This window comes from Priapulus caudatus, unplaced genomic scaffold, assembly GCF_000485595.1.
Source record: "Priapulus caudatus unplaced genomic scaffold, Priapulus_caudatus-5.0.1 Scaffold781, whole genome shotgun sequence".
Lineage (NCBI taxonomy): Eukaryota > Metazoa > Priapulida > Priapulimorpha > Priapulimorphida > Priapulidae > Priapulus > Priapulus caudatus.
The window spans coordinates 112442-137393 of NW_014577842.1; the positions used below are offsets into that span (position 1 = coordinate 112442).

A 24952-nucleotide genomic window follows, 5' to 3' on the forward strand; every position below is an offset into this window, starting at 1 on the left:
AGAGAGAGAGAAGAGTAGAGTAGGGGTGGGGTGGGGTGGAGGAAGATAGAGGGAGGGGCAAGAAAAGAAGAAGGAACGAGGGTAAGAGGAAGAGAAAAGTTCACTTAGCAAGAGCAAGAGCGTGCACGTGTGTTTGTGAGAGTGTGCACAAACATACTATTACCTACGTGTGCGCTTGCGAGTCCGTGTGAATGTATTATGTACCTACGGTGTGCGTATGTGCGCGTGCACATGTGTGAGAGCGCGCGTGTGTGCGTGTGGGCATACATGTGTTTCTACGAGCCAGGAGCACACATCTAACAGTGATAACTATGGGTGACACGGCGATTTATTTACACCACACGTGTTTTATAGTAATATTATTATTAATGGCAATGACAGGAGAACAAATATAATAATACAGAATTAGCACTTGTACAATATAACATATCGATCGAACATTGCATTGTGGAATACATGCATTCGCCTGCATGCAAAATTCGGCAGCCACGCGTGCATGCCACACCCCACTATTCACCCCTCCCCCTGTCCTGCCCCGACCCCAATAACATCCCGGGTAGCACTGCAACAACCCCTCCCCTCCCCCTCCTGCCTTTCCCTCAAGAGTCGAGACGTCCTCTAAATATAAAATCTACCGCCAAGTTCTTGATGATAAAGGAACGCGCAGCAAAATATCGCTTCCGACGAATTCCGATTCGAACAAATTCCAATTCCGGTGAATTCCGACTACGTTGAACTACACGCAGCGAGAGAATATCAACTGCCGACATTCAGATATTTTAAAGGAACATGGCGCTGAATTGTTGAAGACACCCACTGGTCTTCTTCTGCTAAAGGGATGTGGTACCCATTTATTTGTTAAAGGTACATTGTAATTGGCTGCTTGTAAACTGTACAAATACGTCTTGTGCAACTCTGCACTGAGAGTTCAATACTAGATTGCAACCAGCACCTTCTGCTACGATATACATACGCCGTCCACATACACTGCAGACACGCAACCACCGCGCCCCGATCGAGTGCATATAAAAAGTTAGGCCTATCAAAGTTTACTAATTACATAAAAACCGCGCATTTTTTAATAATTTTTACATTTTCTAAAATTACCTAGGCTATTCCCCGCGCGACGGATATTTACAACGTACGCCCGCGCGCCCGCGTCAACGCACGAACGTTGGTCGCGTTCGGTCGGTACGATGTCGTCGGCACCATCGAACCACGCGAGCGAGCGAGCGAGCTCTTGTCTAAAGTGAAAGTTCTGCACACAAACGTCGCCGCCGCCGCCGCCGCAGCAGCTCCCCTGTAAACACACAGTAACGCACGGGCGACGGGTGGGTGGGAATCGTCATGTTGCGATCGTCGTCACAATGATGCGTCGCCGTGTGATAACTTGACGGCCGCGTGTGCAGCTCATACGTGTGCGTGATAACAAGTTCCATGTTAAAAACAATTTCGTCACTTCGTCACTTCGTCACCTCACTTCCTCACGCTGCTAGTTCGTAACGACGCGTCTGTATCCATGGCAACACTCCCACATCCGCTACGATAATCGTGCGAGCAGCTGACACAGATCACGTAACCACGACGACGAACGCGTCGCACAATAACACTGCAGCCCCGTATCCACGACGACGAACATGTCGCACAATCACGCTGCAGCCCCGTATCCACGACGACGAACATGTCGCACAATCACGCTGCAGCCCCGTATCCACGACGACGAACAACTGGCTGCGTATATTGTCACAGGATCGTAGCTCAGTTGCCGCGCAGCCGTCTCGGCCGCCAGGGGGGCGCTACTGTATGTCGAGCACGGGCGTTTCCGATCGGCTAGACTCGCTGTCGCTATAGTCGTCGTCGTCATGGTCGCTGGGCGTGTCCGTGTCCGTGCGGGAAAAAGACGATCCCTGTGAGAAGGAAGCATCCGCCGACAACGCCGTCGCCATGGCAACCTCCGCGTCCGCCGCCGCATCCTGCCCGCCGAGGCCGAACGCTCCGCCGGCGCCCCCTGTTGTCAAGCCAGAGGGACCTACAGTCGGCGACAGATAGAGAGATGCCTGTCAGAGAATCACGTGGAGGGAAAACTATTGATCTCTTACTAACTCATTCATAATTTATCAAATACCATGCTTGGTAATTCATCTTCACGACGTAACATACTATCTAGAACTCTGCAAGAGTGCAAAAATGCTGCCGTCCGACAGTACACTACACAGGATATTCATAATATTACATACAGAAACGAGCACTCATGCACGCACATACGCACAGTACACATAATAATCGTATTATAACACACACAATCACTACACACGCGAAAATCACAACATAACACACACACAGACAGCGAGTACACCACACATGACAATCATAATACAACATACACAGACGCACACACACATGCACTAATGAATATATACGTACACACATACACACACGCACCCACGCATATGCACACTCACATACACATACACACACAGGGTGCTAAAATTAACGGGAGTCCAGCTGTCCAGAGTCAAATACTCCCTGATTTACTGTCGGACTCCCTGATTTGACATACTAACTACTTCGTTCCAAAGCACGGCCTCGCGGAATTACCGTATTTTTCAGCTAATGTCCAAAGAAAATTTGGCAGACGTGCAACCGCATGAATCTTAAAAATAAGCCCATGCGTTATTGTTAATATCTTAAATTTTGAACCTCAGACTGCAGACTGCCTCATTTTTCTGCGGACTCCCGTGTTCAAAAGTAAATTTCTAACCCTGCACACACACACACACACACACACACACGCGCACACACATGCGCACACACAACTCACCGGCTGAGATCGAGGAGCACAGGCTTCCCATCTTGCCGTCGGCCATCTGCGAGACGTAGTGCGAGAGAGCGGCGGGCACCATGGCGCGCGCGCGCCTCAGGTTGTCCGGGGTCACCTGCGCGCGGTCCAGGCCGAGCGCCATGTTCATTCGCTTCAGCACCTCGATGTCGTCGTGGATCTCGAACGTGTTGTCGAAGTTGAACAAATACTCGTACTTGTCGTTCGAAATCGAACAGTCGATCACCGTCCGCTTGCCCGTGCTGACGACGATGAACGGCAGGTAGATGGCGCTGTTGGGCGGCGGCAGGGCGCCGGCGGCGTGCTCCGACGCCGCGTTCTGAGCGACAAGGTTCTTGAAGGCCACCTGCTGGACGATCAGCTCCTGCAGCTGTTGGTTCTTGTAGCGGATTCGCTCGGTCCGCCTCTGTTTCTCCACGTCCAGATTGCTGCATTCCTGCGCCGAATTCGTCGGTAAGCCGAGCCACTTGATCTCCTTCTTCTCCTTCGAGATTATGTTCATCGCCATGAGTACATTGAGGGCATCGTAGACACGTCGACGGATGTTCTTCTGGTCGTACGCCTGGTCGGTCGGCGACATCGACCGGTGCGGGTCGCTGAATTCGGCCACCAGCTCGTCCGCTACCTCGTTGTACGACGTCGTGCCCTTGCGCTGAACCTTCTCGCAGACCTTCATCGAGAAGTGGCGCAGGCCCTTGCCGCCCTTGTCCGACTTCTTGCCGCGCTTGCCGCCGTCCGAGTAGTCCGGGTCGTGGAACTCGAGCGAGCGTTTGCGGATGAGGCTCGGGAACGCGGACGGAGACTCGACGGCGGCTGCCGGCGTCGACGGCGACGCCGGGAACCCCGCGGGCCACGTCGCCGCGCCCCCGCGCTGCGGCGTGCCGAGGATCATCGGAGAAGAGTTCTGCGGCTGCAGCGTGCGCACGTCGGCGACGCGCAGCGACGGCGACCGCAAGACGGCGCCGGCGGAGCGTGCGGGAACCAGGGGGCGCTGCTGCTGCTGCTTCGGCGGGCTTGCGAACGCGGCTTCGGACGTGAGCTGGCCGCTCGGGTCGACGATGCCGGCTTCCTTAGCGATGGGAAGAAGGCCGGAGTCTGTGTAGTACCTGATCATGTCATCGTTCACCTGCCAAAAGACAATGCGAGAGCGTGACATTATGGCTAACAGCAGGCTGCGGGCACTCAAGGCCAGCCATCGCTTTAGGATTTCCCCCCGGGAGTTGAAAGGGTTAGTTTTCCGGTACATCAACTGCGTGCGCCCAAGTCAAGCCATCGCTCTGGGATTTCTCCCCATAGCGGAAAGTCATAAAGAGCATAAATCGAATGTAAAACGACGTAACGCTGTCCCCCCTTTCCGGCTCCCCCTCACCACTGCCACGCCCAGTGAACAAAACTTACCAGGGAAGTGCGGCTTGATAGCTTCACAGTTCCGGGAATGGTGGCCATCGCGATGCTGCGTGCCGGTGACGAGGTTATCACCACCGTCCTAACGAGAAACATCGCAGCAAGTTAGGCACGCAAACGATGACGAGAAAGCTTATAATACAGTATATATATAGTCTCGGGCATCATTGTGTGCGATATGAGAGAGAACATAGTTGGTTGCCAGTTACCGAGTCCTGAACAAGAGGCACGTTTCTCCCCCAGCAAAATAATTCCTAAGTGCACAGAGCGAGATACAGAAATGAAAGTTACGACATAAATATCACTGCAATATGGCAAGGCATCTTCGCAGTGGACGAGTCGCACTGATGCACGTACACACTCCTTCACCACCAGGTCGTTCTTGTCACGTCAACGCTAAGACACGACCAAGAACACGCACGCACGCGCGCACTCACGTATGCACGCACCCATGCACGCACACTCCTTCACCACCAAGTCGTTCTTGACATGTCAACGCTAAGACACGACCAACCACACACCCACACACATGCGTGCACTCATGCACACATGCATGTACACGCACGCACTCATGCACGTCAGGTTTTTTAATCTGCCGCGTACTTTGGGTTGTACACCACATATTTTAAAGTGTTTTGCCCTGCAACCTACGAGTGCTTAACTAACATGAGGCCTTAAATTGGACCTCACCTTATCTCTCCTGATGTTTTCAATCACAGACCTAATACTCTCAAAGCAAAAATATTTTGTAAAAACCCGTGCATACATCATCACGATAACACCAATGATGGATAGTGAGCAGTGAACGCGGACGTGTGATGATGATGATGTCAATTACCTTCCTGTATGTGCAACGCCGGTCGAAACATCGGCGGGAACACTAGTCACTGTTCCGGACTCATCCACCCACAAATGAGAGACAGGAACCGAGTGCTGTGCCATTCTATCTGTCTGCGTCACCGCCACAGATGCTGCTCTCCGCATCCACTCCAGCGATTGTGCTCAGCAACACGGGGAATGAGAAACCTGCAGACAAACGCAAATCACGTCGGTGGTGTTGGGAAATACGAGATAATCAGGCTTGCCGATGTAGAGTCTAGAGATCCCATTTAGGAGCAGATAACGTGAAGACCACATGGCAGGGCTCGAATTAAGCGACGAGAAGGGCAAGGCAATTTTTGTAGGGCATGTCAGAAATCGCCTTGAATTTTCTCTAAAATGGAAGGGCACAGAGGCAATTTTAAAAGGCACCAAGGCAACTCTCAAAATTTGAGAAGGGCACAAAGGCACTTTTGTAAAATAAAGGAAAACTCATAACAAATTAGTACATCAACATCGTCTTGCTTTTAATGTACAAAACAATATGCCCCCATGTAAGCTTACACCGTAACACTGACCCCTGTACCCCCCTCTGCTAATAGAAGTACAGTAACAAGAAATTTTACATGCCCGCTATCAGGAGCGAATAATTATCCGATGCTGTTATTATTCCCTCCTGCGACTATCGGTTTTAAGCTCATCATTGCAACTACAGCACGCACGCGCACGTGTTATGTTGACTCGACTAAAAACGAAACTAGGGCAGTAGATTAAAGGGCACCGACGGCAATTACACAAAAGGGCAAGGCAGGTGACTGCCGTCGGTCGGGTTGGATTTTCAGGGGCAGTACGGCGATTGATGGGGGCATCGACGGCAATTGCCGTCGGTGCCGTCGGTTAATTCGAGCCCTGCCACAGAGTCATTCCGCCTTTCTTTCCTTTCCTAGCATTTACTGTCAACACTGTACTAGATTCTTCTGCGACTACTCCTGTACATCGTAAATACTGACAGCAAGGTGCAAATGCATGTTGCGTGTAAAAGATATTAAAGCATCTATTGCGAGAATTTTCCAGTGTTTTTCCCACTTTCATGATACCTACCGTTATTGCTTGAGTAACAGCAATTGTCTAGAGTAATGATAAAATGTCTTAGAACCTTCGTATTCACCAAATCCAATGAAATCATGCACGATTACAATTTTGCGTTCTGTTTCTGTTTACAGTTGCCATCTCTCGAATTTTCTCGCGGTAGCGCGAGACATCTATCACGGTGCAGCAATGCATACCACGCACCGTAGAAATCAGGTCAGAGTGTAAACACAGACATTCATACTAGCGTAACAGCAGTGTAGTACTAATGCCATGTAAAGTCTGTTATTAGAGAAGCTTGTGGATTGCCAATCAGATAGTAACACGGGAATGACAATGACATAAAGTGCTCTGAATTATTGACATAAAAACTCAATAATATTTACCAAACAGAATTGCACGTCCTTTTGTTTTAATTATGTTCGCTTGTTTGAGACGCCATTTGTGATTTTTGTTGAGTCGTGACACGATAAAATTTATTGCTGGTATGATGTGGTTAAATCAATTTTTCTATGCTATAACTGCATAAAATCTTGGTGTTTTGAATGTTGGTATAATCAGTGATATTTCCACTATCAGGTGAGACTATATTCAGCTATATTTCGTTTTCCTGAGCAAAAAAACTCGCAATACACGCTTTAAGTACCGGTACTGATGTAGTTTTTCTGTGTTCACCCACGCAACAGTTATACTATGATAATGAACCACTGACAAATATGCCTATTCCATATGTTGTCACCTGCATGCGAATATAGGAAACTGCGGCAGAGAAAGGTGGGGTTTCACTGAACACAAACTAGACTTGGAAACGTCTTTTTTTATCGCAACAGCATCTGGATCTGGATAGTTTACTGCGTAGCCCACGGTTACGTGCATAATAACGCAGGGACATTCCGTAAGGAATAAACGTCCAGGGCTATAGCTAGCCATGGGGTGTGACCTAATGGAGCATTAGCCTAGCTTGGGTAAAGCCAGGTAGTTAGCCTTTTAGCCGAATGGCACTGAGGGTGGTGACAGCCAGTTGTTTTTTTGCGCCATCAGTGGTTCTTTTACGTCCCCATTGGCCTTAGTATTACTATTACTGGAGACGGGACCGCCATTTTACGTGTAACGTGGGCACCCGAGCCACGGGAGATTCACAGTCTGCAATGTTGAGAGCCAGGTTTTTACACCTTGAGAAAATCACTGCCCCGGCCGGGTTTGAACTCACAGCCTTCAGTGGACAGTATACCACGTGGCCTTACCACTGGCACTGGGCCACGAAGGCCGCCGTAGCATGATATTATTAGAACTACGGATTTCCGCGTCACGCTAACTGATAGTGGACAAACGAAGACCCATATTGAGTCACTAAATGTATTAGCATCACGCCATCAGTAAAGGTGACGCCGATTGCTGAACTCCCAGGCAAGAATTAAATCAACCCTTGTCGAACTAGGGCCTACGTCCTAAGCACCTTCGAGACAAGACAAGTACATGTCGCTCTCCAAAGTATTTACCAATATTTTTACTTTTCAACTACTTAAAGTGAAATAGTAAAGTACCATCCTTCTAAAGAAGCTGTCAACGACACCTTCCGATCACGATTTCACTTATATTTAGTCGAATCTTCGTTTCGACTGATTGAAAATGGTGGACAAAGACAGCTTTGCATGCTCATCTGTCACTAACGCTGTTCACTTTGAACCGGTGCGGCAAGTACTATGCGATAGAGACGCACTTTCCGAGTGGCAGCACCGTCCAAATAGTAAATAATCGCCTGCTAGAACCACAGAAATAGAATAGAATATTCTATCTATTCTTATATTCTATTTCTGTGGCTACAACTGAACTGCTTGTACAATATACAAACACATATGTGTTTGTATCTTTGATGATCCCCATATTGTGCCGTCTCTTGCCGCTATCTTGAATGTGAAAACAAATAGATAGGGGAGCAAAGGGAATGGAACTATTATGATGTGACGATTATGCACTATATTTTTCAAGAATGGTGATAGTTTTTTTTTTGCTATAAAGCAAGATCCTAAATAAAGACGGGTTGTATGTTTGCCTATAAACGCCCAGTTGAAAAACCCCGCCGAAAGAATACCAGCATTCATAACTTCATTTAGAGACTTGATGTTTGCTCCCACCTCGTGGTGTCATTTGGATCCTTGATATTTCGTCCTTGACTTACCACCAAGTGGTTCCAGTTTTGGAGATGGCATAATTAAATGTCCTGCAAATATAATCTATTGATTCCATCGAAAAAAAACTTTTAGACGACTCTAGACTATCGGCGCACGCTGGCTTGGATGAACTCATGATAGTATATAGGCTTATGCCCCGGGCTATGGCAACGCGCAGCGGCACACGAACGTACATGCACCTAACTAATATATACGGACACATATACTCGCTCACGTGCACACACGCGCGCACACACACTCACACACCCACAAACGCGCGCGTACGCACGAACGAGCACGCACGCACGTGCACAGAAATGCGTGCGCGCACGCACGTTTTTACCCACAAGACGACCATATCACACACACCACACCAGCACATCACACACACAACACACACACACACAACACACACAACACACACACACAACACACACAGCACACACACACACACACACACACACACACACACACACACACACACACACACATACATACATACATGTATACATACAACATATATAATGTTGTATTTAGGTTCAGGGAGTAGCGAATAATATCCAGGTAAAGGTAAATCGGGTTTTCAAAATTTAAAGTGCATATGACAGAATGCTTCACATTCAAATTTTCATTTAGACAGTTTCAAAACTTGAGCTGGTAAGATGTCCCAATTTTAAAGCATTGTGTGGGAATCGAGAATTTGTAAAGAAGCCTGCACAGGCTATACTGAAGTTTTTTTCTTGTATCTATTTTTTCTTCATGTTGCATATATGCACTGCTTTGTACTGTATCACTCAAAATTACCATTTTAACTGCCCAACACTATTGCACTTTTCAATACGTTTATATCTATACAAATGTGAGTGTGTGCGAAATATGTTATGGTTGTAATGTGGATATAATGGTGTACGAACCGAGTGTCGAAATGATGTGCTAAAAGGGTACTACTTGTACAAAATTTGATGAAGTTTTTTTTGTGTGTATTTAGTTTTTCTTCATGTTGTTCTGCACTGCTTTGTACTGTATTCACTCAGGAAACATCATTTCTACCTGCTAAACATTTACCGTAATCACTTTACTTGTACAGAATATGCTGAAGTTTTTTTCTCGTGTTTATTTTTTCTTCATTGTATATAGCACGTACTGTTTTGTATTGTATCACTCAGAAAGCTTCTATTTTTTATTTTTTTTATTTAACTGCTCAACACTTACCTTAATCACTTTACTTGTACATAATATGCTGAAGTTTTTTTTTGTATACATTTTTTCTTCATGCTGTATATCAACGTTTTGTACTGTATCACTGTATCACTCAGAAATTTTGGGGATCGTGGGTATATTTGCTATAGTTTATAGTATGTACAATGTTATGTTGGACCACAATGGAAATAAGTGTGTTAGCCACACTTTTTGTGTTTTCATCCTCGATAATCTTCTAGCTGCATTTTTTATATTTATGCTGTTATCGATGTAATGTATGCTTTGTTAATTATCGAAATAAATAAATTCAAAATCTAAATAATAGTTTCAAGGATAAAGTTTTAACATTGTAATCGTGAAGGAAAATGGGAGTTTTATATCGCTAGTGTACAAATGCGTGTTTCTATGCTGTATTACAAAGTAAGATCGACTTGGCAAATTCAGCATTAATAATTGTCGTCAGTAGAATGCAAATTAAGGACCGTGGTGTAAATAGTAATACGTGTGTTTGTCATACTTTTTGTGTATTTATCTTTAGCAGCTACCTAGCTGCATATATTTTATTTATGTACACATTGTTTGTAATGTATGCTTTGATAATTATTGATAGCTATGACTGCGACCATATTTATACGTGCATACTATATGTATGCATGTTTTTCTATGGCTGCGACAAACCTCAGCGACAAACGACATGGTCGTGGCTTCGGCGGCGGCGCCGATGACGACAGTTCTCGCGAGATATCTCGCGATTAATAAGTGCGCATGCTCACGGAGTAAAATTTATCCAGGTCGAATTTTGGAATATTTTCCTAAATATTTTAATTATTTTAGCCGTGTTAATTATGGTTATCTCCGTTTTTTCGAAGGTGTAGCGTTCAGCGGTTAACACAGTATTAATCCACATAACTCTAGTTTAGTAATAATTTTCCTAAATATAATTTTAAAGCAATGTTTTGGCGGGCTTGAATCATTCTAAGCAAACCCGAAACAGGAAGTCAACACGAGTAATTGGATCTTCTTATACTTGATAATTTTAATCGGGACCGATAGATTGAAGCGTGATGAGAATTACGTGATGATAGAGCGTAGTAATAATAACCGAGAGTAGATCATGTGTAATACTATTAGAACGTTACGGATATTAATTGCACAGATGCGTATCAAAACAAGTTGAACTTGTAGTTGTAGCCAGTAGCAGTCATCACAGCTGTTGACCGATGCATCGTTTGCCAATGTCGTTTTCTCATACGCAAGTGATGTAAAGATTCTTCAACCATAGATCATTCAGAGTTGTCAGTGTTGTGGAAAGACTCCCTTTTCGTGTTTTAAGGTTGCGTTTCTCCGGCTTTTCTCTCGCAGCAGTAATCGGACGATAGACCGAACACAAAATGCGGTCGCCCGACGTTCCACGATGAAGTCGACGTGGTGATCGCGCCACGATGAGAGATGAGACGCAGCAAACATGGCCAGCAGTGACGTCGCATCCGAGCGTCCCGTTGCAACGGTGACTGAAACCTCCGAGCGCGAGGTCTCGAGGGGAGTGGCCCGGCGAGGGAGGCAGGAGGGTGGGGAAGCCACGGCGAATGGCAGGCCGGCAGCAGCGCAGCAGCAGCAGCCGCGCTCTGCACCGCAGCTGAATCGGACGCTGCTGCCTGCGACCGCGCCCAGGATGGCGGCGCCACCGTCCTACACGGTGCACCACGTCCCTGGAGCGGCTGCCAACGTGTTCACCTCGCAGCTCGTGGCGTCGGGCGACTGCGCCGGCGCCACCACCTTCTCGTCCGGCTGCGTGCCGGCGGCGTCGGCGTTCCTGCGGAGTGGAGGCCACGCCACGTTCTTCGTCACGCAGAGCGGCGGCGGCGGCGCGGCGGCGGGCCAGCCGGCGACGTTTTGCGTGCCGGCGGTGTGCGCGGACGCCCCACAGGCGCCCGGCCGGCCTGTGCAGTTCACCTACGAGCAGAACATCATGCACCAGCGACCGACCCACCAGCGCCACCCGTCGCCGCCCTCGTCCAAGTTCGGCCGTCAGGGGGCGCCGGCGTGCCAGCGTGGAGCGATGCGTCCGCCGCCGCTGCTGCCGCGAATCATCGACGGCGGCAGCGGATTCCCGGACGCGGCGATGAGGACGCCCATGGCGTTTCCCTCGCACCTGATCGCTGCGGCGACCGCAGGGCCGCAGCCCATCTGTCGGCAGCCGCAGCCGCTGCTGCAGCAGCTGCCCTACGGGCCGTACGTCTCGGGCGGCGGCGGGCCACACGTGATGGGCGCCTCGCCCCTCACGGCCGCCCTGCCGCCCGGGTTCACCCTCGCCGGGGTCAGCGGCGGCGGGATGATCGGGTCGGACGCCGGCGTGATGCTGCGTCCGTCCGCAGTCGTCCAGAATCCCGTCGGATTCATGCAGGGCGCCCCCTACCAGACGCACGCGTGCAGCGGCGGCGCCCTCCCGATCGGCATTGACATCAACCCGGGTCACGTGACCCTGCAGGGGGCGCCAACATCGGTCGGCGTGCTGCTGCCGCACGGCAATGTGATAATCAGCCCGCCATCGATGATCGTCAACAATGAGTGCGTTGCCACGGCGATCAGCCCGGGCGTCGCCGCCTCGTCTAGTCACGTGACAATCGTGCAGCAGCAGCAGCAGTTGGACTCGGGAGCCGTCGCCCAGCTATCCCGCCATTTCGCCGGGGCGTGCGCGACGGTGGCACCACCCGTGCTGCACGCGTCTACGCAGGCGCCCTCTGCCAGCAACATCTTGGCGGCGCCGTCGTTCGGCGTTGCGTCGGATGCGCTCACGGTGGCGCCGCTTGCCTGCGCGAAGCTCGCGACGTCGGGCTGGGCAACGGCGGCGCCCCCTGCGTGCGTGACGGTGCCGTTGGGCTGGAAGCGACTGCTGATCAACAGCTCTGTGATCTACAGCAGGTGCGACGATGTTCTTGTGTTTTGCGGGCAACGTTCTTGTGTTTTGCGAGCGACGTTCTTGTGTTTTGCGAGCGACGAGCAATTAGTTAGCACGTTAGACATTTTATCGGCGTCGCCTTCAGTCACTCCTGCCATTTCCTGATCTTTCGCAATTGACATTCAGGGTTAGAAATTAACTTTTGAGCAAGGGAGTTCAACAAGAGGGAGTCCCTGTCCTTAAAAAGAGGGAGTCCGCAGCAAAACGAGGGAGTTCGTAGTCTAAAGTTCAAAATTAAAGATTTGGTGAAAAAATACGATAATTCCGCGAGGCCGTGCTCTGGAACGAACTAGTTATATATAGCAGAATTTTCAGGGGTCAAATCAGGGAGTCCGACAGTAAATCGGGGAGCATTTGACTCCGGACTCATACCCATCCTTTCATACCCTGAACTTTTCTCCCTGCCTTGATTGAGTATTCATCTCTGGGCAATCATTGCTATGATAGGGGCGTTCCACAAAACCGTCCTTGGCAATGACGTGCCGGTCGTGCCCCCAATTCGACAATTTGGTGCGCACGTGTGAAAATCGCCTACTAATGAGTATAAGTTGACGCACCTAGAGCAATGATATTTAATCGTGGGGTAATATTACTGAGATGGAAGGGATGATTAAAGCGGTATCTATAATTATATTTTTGAGAAAAAGTTTTTAATTGTGAATGGTGTTTATACGTCGTACCACGCTGTTGTGCTGCCGTTAAATGTACCCGACGTTACACATCGTACTGTGTCGTTGCGCGTCATACCATTCCATTATGCGTCGTTCCGTGTCATTTCAGCCCAAGCAGTGTTCCATTATATGTTGTAACATGCTGTTACACGTACTCTGCCGTTAAATGTACAGTGACGTTACACGTCGTACTGTGTCGTTACCACGCCATTATGTGTTGTTCTGTGTCGTTAGACATCGTTCCATGTAGTTACACATCGTTCCATGTCGTTAGCCATCGTTCCATGTCGTTAGACGTCGTTCCATGTAGTTACACGGCGTTCCATGTCGTTAGACATCGTTCCATGTCGTCACACGTCGTTCCGTGTTGTTTCAGCCCGAGCGGTGTGTTCCTCACGTCTATCGAGAACATGAAGCAGTACCTGCAGACTCCCGGCACGTGCAAGTGCGGCCTCGAGTGCCCCCTGGTGGTCGAGAAGGCGTTCAACTTCAGCCCGCTCGTACACTCGGTGCCGTGGTCGCTGCCGGACGTGCCAGGGTTGAACGACCTCACGAAGCTCTGCAATCACAAGAGAAAGCTGCTGATGATGGCGACACTGCACCACAGGACAACGAGCGCATCGTTTCATGCAGCCTCCCAGGCCGTCGTCCACACCCCGCCACCGCTCCCCGACGCGGCGGTCACACCCGTCAACTTCGCCCAGCCAAAATTGAAAGGTGAGTGAGAGTCGGAGGGAGGGTTTCGCCGAATGAAAGTGGGAGAGAAAGGTGAGTGAGAGTCGGAGGGAGGGTCTCTCCGATTGAAAGTGGGAGAGAAAGGGGAGAGGAGGGAGGGTTTCGCCGAATGAAAGTGGGAGAGAAAGGTGAGTGAGAGTCGGAGGGAGGGTCTCTCCGATTGAAAGTGGGAGAGAAAGGGGAGTGAGAGTTGGAGGGAGGGTCTCGCCGAATTAAAGTGGGAGAGAAAGGTGATTGAGAGTCGAGGAAGGGTGTCACCAAATGAAAGTGGGAGAGAAAGGTGAGTGAGAGTCGGAGGGAGGGTGTCACCAAATGAAAGTGGGAGAGAAAGGTGAAAGGTTTTCGCTTCTTGCTTGAGCATGCTGCCCTGCAGCTGTGCTCGTAGCGATCCTGTGGGGATTTCATGTGGCGTTTCGGACGATCTTTCGTCCCTCCTTTGCTACGATGAGCCGGTAATTGCTGTACTGTAAGCGAGGTGCAGATGTGGGAGTCGCTCGGAGATTTGGCACGAAAACCCCCGCGATTGTTTGTGGCTGTCAGTTACTAAAACTGTATTAAATTCGATGTTCAGTCTACGATGAACCGATTGTGCCGTCGTTTTCTCTTTGTGTTGATTCTCTGACGTAGTCTTGCCGTTCTCTTGTTTCTCCAATGTTGTCCAGACATGTTAACCATTTTGCGCATAATTATTGCGATATTTGAAATCTGTTCCTTGTTCCTCTGATGTATTCTTTTCCGTTGTTCCTCTGACATAGTCTTGTTTCATTGCACCTCTAACATCTTGTTTCATTGCACCTCTAACATCTTGTTCCGTTGTTCCTTCTTCGATGTCTTGTTTTGTTGTTCCCCTGACGATGTCTTGTTCCATTGTTCCTCTGACATTGTGTTGTTCCGTTGTTCCTCTGGCGATGTCTTGTTCCGTTGTTCCTTCGAAGTCTTCCATTGTTCCTCTGACATAGTTTTGTTCTGTTGTTCCTCTGACGATGTCTCTGCGTTCATCTCAGCCAAGAACAAGAAGCCTCGCCAGAAGCAGTCTAGTCCGTATGACGGGATGCTCGTGTCGAAGCTGCTGGAGCAGCGAGATCGCATCGCACGCGCCGCCGCTGCCGCCGGCCTCGCCACGGCCGTAACCACGGCAACATCGACGTCATCGTCTGCCACCGCAGTGCAGGTAAGCGTGTGCATGTTTGGGGCGGGGGGGTGGGGGGGTTAGCGGTATTGTATCTACGTTCTTAACCTGTGGTCATCAGGGTGTCCGTGAACCAGGCGGCTAAAAAATATGTGTGTTTATGTGCATTTTTCTCGGGAGGGGTTCGTGGCTTTCACCAGATTCTCAAAAAGGTCCATGACTCAAAAAGGTTAAGAACCACTGTTCTAGATGGTGATACATGTACGGTAAATGTACTGCGTCCTGTATAATATGTATTTATACTCGTAGCTTGCCGTATTGCGACTAACCGGGTGAAGGCGTTACTGCAAATTGAATGAATGTTTCTGTCGCATTCTGTGAGCGTCCCCGTTCCCTTTTCTTGTGTCGTTTTTTCGGGGGTAAAAAATATTTGAATGTTTCCATGATTCCAATCAAGTTTCTTTGGAGGTGAACTATAGATGCATGATGTATTGGCGTGTTAATCGACATAAAATTGTTTAAAGTGTTTTGAATAAATAATGATTATAATGAATCTGCGATAAACGTTGCATGTCACTGTCAGTCTGGAAAACCTCGTGCTAGGTTGCGTTGCCGTGGAAACGACTCTACTCGTGTCTCGTCGTCGTGTAGGGGGGCCTTACGTCGCTGATTGCCTCTTGTTTTTCGGCAGGGTCAGCCAAACGATCCGCTTCTCTCTACTGTCGCATCCGGGCGCCCCCTGCAGGGCATTTCGGGTGCGACGTCGAAGGGCTGCGTCGTCACGACAACGGTAGGAGCGGGCGTGCAGACACGGTCGCCGGCGAACGCGACGCGCGACGTCGCCGCGGCGATGGGCAGCGGTAGTCACGGCGACATGTCTTCCAGTGTCAACAACCAAAGACCTCCCGGCATCTTGCAGCAGCAGCAGCAACAGCAGCAGCAGCAGCAGCAGCAGCAGCAGCAGGGCAGTGTCGTCCCCGAATCGTGCATGCCAGTCAAGTCAAGGCGCGGTCGCAAGAAGAAGGTGAAACCCTCGTCTGCAACCGCCGCCGCATCGAGCGAACGCAAGCAGCAGGGGCCATGCCCCAACGTCGACGTACTACACATCCCAGCCGAGGCGCCCCCTGGTGGCGGCGTCGCCACGCCGACGACCGCCGTGTCTTTCTTCGAGGATCCGACCGCTTACCTCGCGCAGCAGACGGCGATGCTGAACGAGACGATGTCGCCGCGGCAACCGCCGCCGCCCCCCACCGCCGCCGCCGCCCACTGTGATACGAGACCCTCCACCGCGGGGCAGCGGCAGCTGTCGATGTCGTCGTTGCAAGGACGTAGTACGTCGTCACCCCCTACTGTGATCCCGCTTGCCGGTACGCTGCCCGTTCCCCGGAAGCCTCCGCAGCCGCAGCCGGCGCCACCTACGACGGCGACATGCGAGGAACCGGAGCGCCCTCTACCGTTCCCGGCCAGCAGCCTGCTGACAGCGGCGGCGATGGACGCGTTTCGGGCGCAGGCGTGTCCGCAGGGCCGCCAGGGGGCGCCGGCGGGCGGCGGGGAGAGGACGCTGTACAAGGACTGCACGTTGAGCGAGACCGGAGAGAGCGTGGCTTCGGGGCTGCTGCCGGAGACTGGGGTGGATGAAGAGGGCGCCACGAGTCACGCCGCGCCGTGCGACCACGGCGGCTGCGGCGAGTCGCCACTTCCGTGCCTCGTCGTCGCGGCGACGGAATCGCAGCCACGTTTGGCCGCTACCTGCGCCGCTCCGGTCGTCTCCGCGGGCGACGGGAAGCCGGCTATCCGCGCGGGGGCGCCACCGCGGCACGCACCGTCCGGAGGATCGATCCCGAGTCATCCGGTGACGTTGTCGACGGCGACGATGGTGACGAACAGCATCCCGCACGTGATCCCGGCCGCCGGCATCACCCAGCATCCTCATCCGCAGCATCCTCATCCTCATCCTCCGCAGCAGCATCAGCAGCCGTTCGTTCACATGACGGGGGCGGCGGCAGCGGCGCCGATGGCGTACGCGGGGCTGCAGGGCGCCATGATGCTGCCGGGGGCCGCTGGCGGGCCGCCGACGATCGTCCACGGTCTGCCCACGGGTCCGCCCGGCCAGGTGCTCATGTCCGGGCTCGTGCAGGCGGACGTGGGCCTCGGCGCGCCGCACGTGATTGCCGCTCAGGGTCTCGCCGGCCCGTACCAGGGCCTGACCGGGTTTCAGGTCAGTCAGGTGACCGCGCATCAGTCTGTGAGCGTGCAGGTGGCACCCCCCGGCGGCATGCTCCTCGACTCGCCGCACCAGCAGGTGGCGCCGGCGTGCTCGCCACGCGGGCCGAAGCGAGCGTGCGCGACGCCGACGACGGGCGTCGCCATCGGTTACGAGGATGCGGGCGAGCGCAAGCGCAGGCGGAGGCAGCGCGTCGCCGCGGCGACGGTCCCGGCGTCAGATGTCGTTATCAGCATCCAGCAGCAGCCGAGCTGCACGGCGGCGCCCTCTCAGATCATGTTCTTGCCGCCGCAGCACCAGGGGGCGCTGCCGCCGCCACAACTGAGCGTCGTGCAGCCGGGACTCGTGCTTGCGAACGCGATGGGGGCGCCGGCGTCTCTCCTGCCACAGGGCGTGTTCGTCTCGCCTGCCGGGAAGGTGTACGCTCCCGGCGACATGCTAACCGACCCCATGCTTCAGCTTCAGCTTCAGCAGCAGCAGCAGCAGCAGCAGCAGCAGCAGGTGTACCTGTGCCCGCCGGGAGGCGGCATGTTTGAGGGCATCGCGACGATACAGGCTCCACCTCCGCCGCAGCCGCCGGTCGCCGCCGACGGCGCACTGACACAGCAGAGCGTGATGCTGCAGACGCTGATGCAGACGTTGATGAGCGCGAACCCGAACGTCGATGTGCAGAGCCTGCTGCCGAGCCTGCAGAGCATCGTCACGCAGGCGATGGGCACGGCCGCCGGCGCGCAGCTGCAGCAACAGCAGCAGCAGCAGCAGCAGCAGCAGCTGTGCCTGCCGACCGTGATGCCATTCACGGGAGTCGCCGAGATGGCGGCAGCGTACGTGGGCCCGCAGCAGCAGCAGCAGCACGGACAGTATCACCACCAGGTGCCGCAGTTGTACAGCAACATGCAGTTGGTGCAGCAGCAGCAGCAGCAGCAGCAGCAACAACAGCAGCAACAGCAACAACAGCAGCAACAGCAGCAGCAGCAGCAGCAGCAGCAGCAGCAGCAGCAGATGTACAACCATCGGACAGCGCTGGCAGCTGAGCAGCAGCTGTATGCCGCCGCGCGAGGGGGCGCCACCATCACCAGCGTCGAGCCAGCGTCTGCGAAACCCGCCGCGCCCCGAGAACTCGCGTGCTCGGTAACGGGCGTGCCTGTAGGGGGCGCCGCCGCGGCGAGCACGTTTCTCGTGAGCCAGGCGGCGATTGTCGAGAACGTGCCGCGGCAACGGAATGCCGAGTTTGCCACGTCCAACCACCAGGGGGCGTTGGTCGCGGAGCGCGACGGCAACGTGAGAACGCCGGTCGCTGACAACCGGGACGAGCATCCGTCGTTGCAGCCAGCGCCACCTACGACGTTGAAGGTATGCTTGTCCCTGCACTAATGGTGCTGTATGCGTACGTGCGCGTGTGAATGCGCGAGTGAGTGTACATTTGTGCGAGCATGCGTGCATGTGTGCGTGCGCGTGTGAGTACATTTGTGCAAGCGTGCGTACGCGTGTGCATGCGCGTGTGAGTGTACATTTGTGCGAGCATGCGAGTGCGTGTGCGTGCGCGTGTGAGTGTACATTTGTGCGAGCATGCGTGCGTGTGTGCGTGTGCATACATGTGTTCCTATATTATGATGTACATGTAATAATACAAACCATAGCTTTAAAAAAAGTATTTGTGAGTGACTTGTGTTAGTGACTCGGCATTGCCATAGAAATATCATTCTTCCGAACAACTTATTCCGAAATGTAGACTTACTCACGGTGTGGACTGCTGTCGTCATGGAAACATGATCGGTCCGCGTTTGCAGGAGAGCGACAAGTGGCGCCGCGAGAGCACAGGTGGCAGCACCGACGACAGCGACAGCGGTGGCGTGTCGCTGCACAGCCGCGACTCGGTCTCGCGCTCCGCCTGCTCCGACTTCTCCGACAGTGGCACCGAGGTCCTCGCCAGCGATGGCGCCACCAGTCAGGATTCCGGTGGTGCCCCCCGGGGGCCGCCGTGCACCACAGCGGCGCCACCGTCAGCGGGCAGCTCCGATTCCGGGTTGGAGACGACTCCGCAGCACGTGCAGGACGACGATGCGCCGCCACCAAACATCGACAAGCAGGGGGCGCCGGTGGGCGGGGGCGGGGCTCCGGACACGTGGATACGGACGACGGAGGAGGAGGAGGAAGCGGAGGAGATGGAGGAGGAGGAGGGATGCGGTGCTGGGGAGGAGGAGGAGGCAAGCCCGGCAATGGACGTCATTGAGGGTGGAGAGCAGAGCATGAGTGAGTTCGCGCGTGAGCTGGGTTCGGGATTTGCATTTGCGCTAAATGCCTTTTTGTTTTTTAGAAAATAGCGACCTCAAAATTAGCGCCCGGCTATTTTCACTGTGAATCCATGATTTTTTGCTTCTCAAATGGAATTCGGTGTTGTAGAGGTATGCTGTTAGCAGAAGAGTTTGTTTATGCTGGCTTATGTTTGTAAATTTTCACATCCCCCTCTCAGTTGATTTAGTGCTTAGTCGAGGCACCTGTCTAATGTCGTGCATTATTGTTGTTGTTATTGTTTTCGTCGAGGCACCTGTCTAATGTTGCGCATTATTGTTGTTGTTATTGTTTCGTAGAGGGACCCCTGTCTTATTTCACACTTTATTATGCAGGTGACTCATCGTCAGACATCGGTGAAGCAGAGGAGGCAGAGGAGGAGGAGGAGGGTGCGGTTGCGGGAGGGGCGTTCACGGTGGGCGACGTCGTGTGGGGGCAGAGCCATGGATGTGCTTCCTGGCCGGGGAAACTGGTGAGTGAGGCGGAGGTGGGCCGCTGCCACGCCCGCGAGCCGGCCACCCACGCTAACGGCAAGGTACGTCACACCACCTAGCGGGCACGTCAGGAAACGTGCGAGCCTGTTGATAAAATCGGGGGTTAATAATGAAAAATTGGCAAAATGACAAAAATTGACAAAAATGACAATTTGTCGTTATTAACCCCTGATAAAATGTAAGCTGTTTGAGAGTGCTAGTAGTAATTTGGTGAGTGGAGCGGCGCTTCTGTTATTCATACTTGAGACAATCACTGATTTCATCGCTGAATTATATGATGAACTACTTGATATGATGATATAATAATGTAAATAATCATCATAATAATCATAGTGATGTGATGATGTATGGTATGGTAATGTGATACGACGACGACGATGATGATTATAAATAATAATAATAATCATCATCATAGTGATGTGACAATGATGATGCTGGAAAAATGAGATGTCTTTTCGTCATTGGCAGGTCTGGGTGAGATGGTTCGGAGATCACTCTTTCGCACAAGTCGAGCCAGACCAGCTGAAATCTCTCTCAGATGGACTGGAGGCTCATCATAGAGCTTGGAAAGAGCAGAGGAGGTGTGTTAGGCCACAATTTAAAAAATCTTTGTTTGCCCTCACCCGACCCTGGCTGAAAAGTTTGGGTAGGTAGGTTGGGCTTTTTTTGGGGGGGGGAGTCTTTTTACAAATTCAGCATGGTATCTACATGCTTGGGTGTGCTTGTGTGGAGATACCTTTTATGTTGAATGTTTGTTTTGTTTGGTACATATAATGTATTGCCTACAGATTTATATAATGTACAGTGATACAATTTGTAAAAAAAAAAAGAATGGGAATGATCAATAACAAATTTTGAGCCGGCCCCTTTTTGGCGGGTCGGTCGGGTGAGAGCAAACAAACAATATTTTTATTATGGCCTTAGCTTTCCTGGGTCGCACACGTGTGAGGGAGGGGGTAGTACCTACAGTGTGGCCCCGTTATAATGCGATCATTGGGGTCCGTAAAATGTCGTCGCGAAAAAAGCGGGATCGCGCTAAATCGGGGTTCAAGAAAATCGGCGTATAAACTGAGCCAATGTTGAGCGAACAATGTGAATGAAACAATACGTACAGTCATGTACACAACATGCACACAGCAACAAGTTGTGTAAACTCATTTAGTTGCGCGATCTATAGGCGATCGTCGATTCGATCTAATACCCCCTTCACATACACGGATTTTTCATACGAGTTTTTACGGATCGCACAATTCGTAAAAGTAAACGGATCCTTACGATTTGGCCACTTTTACGAAGGCGATCTTACGTGTTATTACGAGCTAATTACGGATTATTACGGATTATTACGAGATCATTACGATGTATTTATCGGCAAATTTCACGATTTGTTAGCGATCGAGTCGTCACCGGATAACTACGAGCAATACGAGATTTTACTGAAGCGTTTATCGGGTTGTTCAGGATATATTACGATTCGTCGAAGCTTTTACGTGTTAGTTGTGACCTTTACGTGTTTCACGTTGTCTGTGAGCGAATAGGTACGATATTAGAGCATTTACGGTCTTTGACGAGTTTTGTGGCCAGAATGACAAATGCTATATACAAAATACTAAATCTCGTAACTGATCATTAGGAATGGTTTCCGACTTTGATATCATTAATGATAAATGATTGATAGATCCAAACACCTAACCCTAAACCCTAAACCTCTAAATTGACATTATAACCACAACCTATATATGACCATGACATAATATCATATATCAGCTATACTATCTATATATATATCTAGTACCCTATTATCTACTCCATATCGATATATATATATTATGTTATTTATGATCAGTTAATGACATTAAAGTTGCGAGAACACTCCTAATGGAGTATCACCGCCCCAAATACTCAATCTATCATTCAACTGACATGCAGAGAGACAAGGGATATGAGAGTTAATACCTTTGATAACAACGCAAAATGACGTGTTCTTTGCCAGTCTTTCCAAATCGATAACATAGTAAGAATCGTCAAAGTATTAGTAGCTATTTAAAGTGCTCGAAATAACGTCGTACAATCCGTATAGCATCGTAACACGATCAAATAAAATCGTTAAACAACACGTAAGCAGTGCCGAATTAACATTAAGAAGAATAGCCACATGTTAGGCCACCAGGAAAGGTTGGGTCGGCGGTGGGACCCACGGCCCAAGATAACATCCACCTCCCCCGCGATACACCGCGCGTTGCGACGGCACGTTAGACGCGGAAAGCCCGCGCAGGTCGCTAAGACGTAAACGACCAACAATCCACACCCATCAGCGGCCCATCACCGCCTTCCTTAATGGCACACACGGAAGTCTGACTTGAACTCCCGCCGAGTGCACAATCCCCACCCCCGCACCCCACGCCGCCCTCCCTGCCCGCGCCCGCGCCGCCCCACACCCACGCCCGTGCGCCCCGCCAATCCCGCGCCGCCGGCCCCCACCCCTCCAGCCCCAGCACCCTCCACGAAGCCGGCCCCCCCCCACCCTTCCGCCGGCCACCTCAGCCCCTCCCCACGCCGCCACCCCATCCCCCCCGAACCCAACCCGCCACAACACCCATCACCACCCACCCCCAGATCCCAACCCCCCGCGGCCTCAGCCCACACACACACCTCAGGCCGTCCTCCCACCACAATTGGAAAAGAGGTCCACGGACGAACCGACAGAAAAAAACGAATAAGATAATTGTATTTCCCAGTGATATCACAAGGGGCCCACAAATTACAATACAATACAATACACGGGATGCCCTCAGCAATGCATCCAACAAGGTCGCTATTTCCTGAATTATCAGAAGTGACCGTACCTGCAGACAAGATTTGGCAAGCACTAATTTTATGGAGCTATCGCGATGACATGAACAACACTTTTGTCTACAGACTTATGCAGTCTACCAATTCGATATGTTTCTTCCATACACAGGTTTAAAAACAGAACATATTCATCACATGGCACATTATAAAACACCATATCTACAGAAGACAATAGTCGAAGTAGCTTGTTCCAAATGATTGCAAATTGCCTTACAGATATTATTACATTACATGGGTCACCCAATGAAACAGAGATGTTTTCTACACTGAACATGTAAAAACAAAATAGAAAGTTGACTCGTAGTCAGAATGAGCGTGTACAGGCATTTACGTCAAAATTGCTCAAATACCATCTCTGCGATCTAATTTAAAAACCAACCCATGTCCCGCCTGTTTATCACCACTCCTTAACCTACATAAATTGCTTGTACACTGCGGGCCACTAGCCTCTGTATAATCTTGTCAGACCACGCCGTTCAACATCACTAACGGACGGGTCGGTGGAAAGGGAGGGGGGCCACAAGATTGGTCAGTGCTTAGGGCACAGTGAGCCTTTAATCCGTCCCTGCCGTAAGCTCTCGTTATATCAAAAATATCCGTAAACGACATATCAATCGTAACAACATTGTTACGAGTCGTTTACGGATCTTGCGAAGCAGATTAGGTCGTACGTGTGTGCGAGCGGTTTACAGTATTACGGATTGTTCGAAGTTATTTACGGAAATCAATCCGTGGACACTCGTAAGAAGTTTTGATATGTCAAAAATTTGCTCTCCTTTCACGGATCCTTACGAGTGTCTGCGATTGTGACGATTTAATACGGATACCAGCGAAGTATTACGGTGCTGCCGATTGACTACGAGTGGCAAGCCTAAGGACTCGTAAGAAAAGCCGGTATGGTTGAAGGGGGTGGTATAAGGCCGGCTTAACTCACAAAAACTTTCAGTTCCTGCGAAGGCAAAAAATGTCCAGACTCGCGCGTTACGAATTCGGTAAATCGGGGTTTGCATGTAGTAAACACCTTTTTTTAGGACACGTCAAGTAATTCTGTGGAGTAGATCGAAATGGCCCGTTGTGGTAGTGAGTAATTCGGAATAAAACATTAATGTGCAGATATCGAAGACACATTTGAAAAAAATTTCGTAGGTCATGCTCTTTTAACTCAACTATTATTCTGAGACGTGCTCTTCATCGTTACATCATGGCGATGGCATACATACATTGTGGTTGCACATCGTTAATCATGGCGTGCATCAGTTAACATCATGGCATGATCGTTACTTGTGATGTGATCGTTACATCATGGGGTGCTGCATCGTTCATCACGCGTGCCGCATTGTTAATCACGACGTTGCGGCATCATTACATCATGGGGTGGCTGATCTTAATCACGGCGTGGCAGCAGCGTTACATCGCGGCGTGCCGCATCGTTAATATGTGGCGGTGCAATCGTTACATCTACGGCGATGCGCATCGTTAATCACGGCGTGCCGCCATCTATTACATCATGGCGTGTCGCATGTTACATCATGGCGTGCCGCATCTTACATCACGGCGTGCCGCATCGTTTACATCACGGCCGGTGCCGCCATCGTTTAACATCAAGTTGTGCGGATGTTCAGGGCGCGGCGGATGGACACGAACCTGCAGCTTGCGATACAGGAAGCCATGTCAGAGCTTGACCGTCAGCAGACGCCCAACGACAAGCTGGACCCCAACGACAATGTAAAGGTCAGTGGAAGGGTCAGCTAGGGGTCAATGACAGGTCAGTGGCAGGGTCAGCTACAAACTCCACGACAGATGGCGCTCTCGCTCATGGGCTCAATCTACCACTGCCACAAGCAGATTTCCGTTACAATTTGTAACGCTTTTTTACTACAAGTTTTACAGCAGCCACATTACTCGTATCCTATGTAATTAGATTTGGACTAATACAAGTTGCAAAGATATTAAAAATCCAACCATTATTTTATGAAAAATTTGATAAAATAGTGATACGAAATAGTATGCAGATTGTGCGCCCAGTTACCTCTTTCAAATCATACGCTGTTTACGAATCTCCATTTAGTTGGT

General features: G+C 50.8%; 2 protein-coding genes across 4 annotated transcripts; one reads left to right on the top strand and one right to left on the bottom strand.

Annotated features, from left to right (window-relative positions):
* Positions 1 to 310: 310 nt before the first annotated feature.
* LOC106813487 (transcription factor Dp-1-like) lies at positions 311 to 7812 on the bottom strand. Of its 3 annotated transcripts, none has more exons than XM_014817628.1 (5): positions 7696 to 7812; positions 5082 to 5269; positions 4238 to 4325; positions 2822 to 3965; positions 311 to 2029 (listed from the first exon to the last, which is right to left on the bottom strand). In XM_014817628.1, the coding sequence occupies exons 2-5, from the start codon at positions 5225 to 5227 to the stop codon at positions 1797 to 1799; spliced, it is 1611 nt and encodes a 536-aa protein (XP_014673114.1). In that variant the 5' UTR covers positions 5228 to 5269; positions 7696 to 7812; the 3' UTR covers positions 311 to 1796. The 3 variants fall into 3 exon arrangements, with proteins under 3 accessions (XP_014673114.1, XP_014673116.1, XP_014673115.1); XM_014817630.1 differs by having other exon boundaries at positions 311 to 2057; XM_014817629.1 differs by having other exon boundaries at positions 7651 to 7812.
* An 11598-nt stretch (positions 7813 to 19410) lies between these two features.
* LOC106813485 (methyl-CpG-binding domain protein 5-like) lies at positions 19411 to 24702 on the top strand. Its single transcript, XM_014817627.1, has 4 exons — positions 19411 to 19493; positions 19868 to 20067; positions 20495 to 20607; positions 24502 to 24702. Exons 1-4 carry the CDS (start codon positions 19460 to 19462, stop codon positions 24629 to 24631), a joined length of 477 nt encoding a protein of 158 aa, XP_014673113.1. The 5' UTR covers positions 19411 to 19459; the 3' UTR covers positions 24632 to 24702.
* Positions 24703 to 24952: the final 250 nt, after the last annotated feature.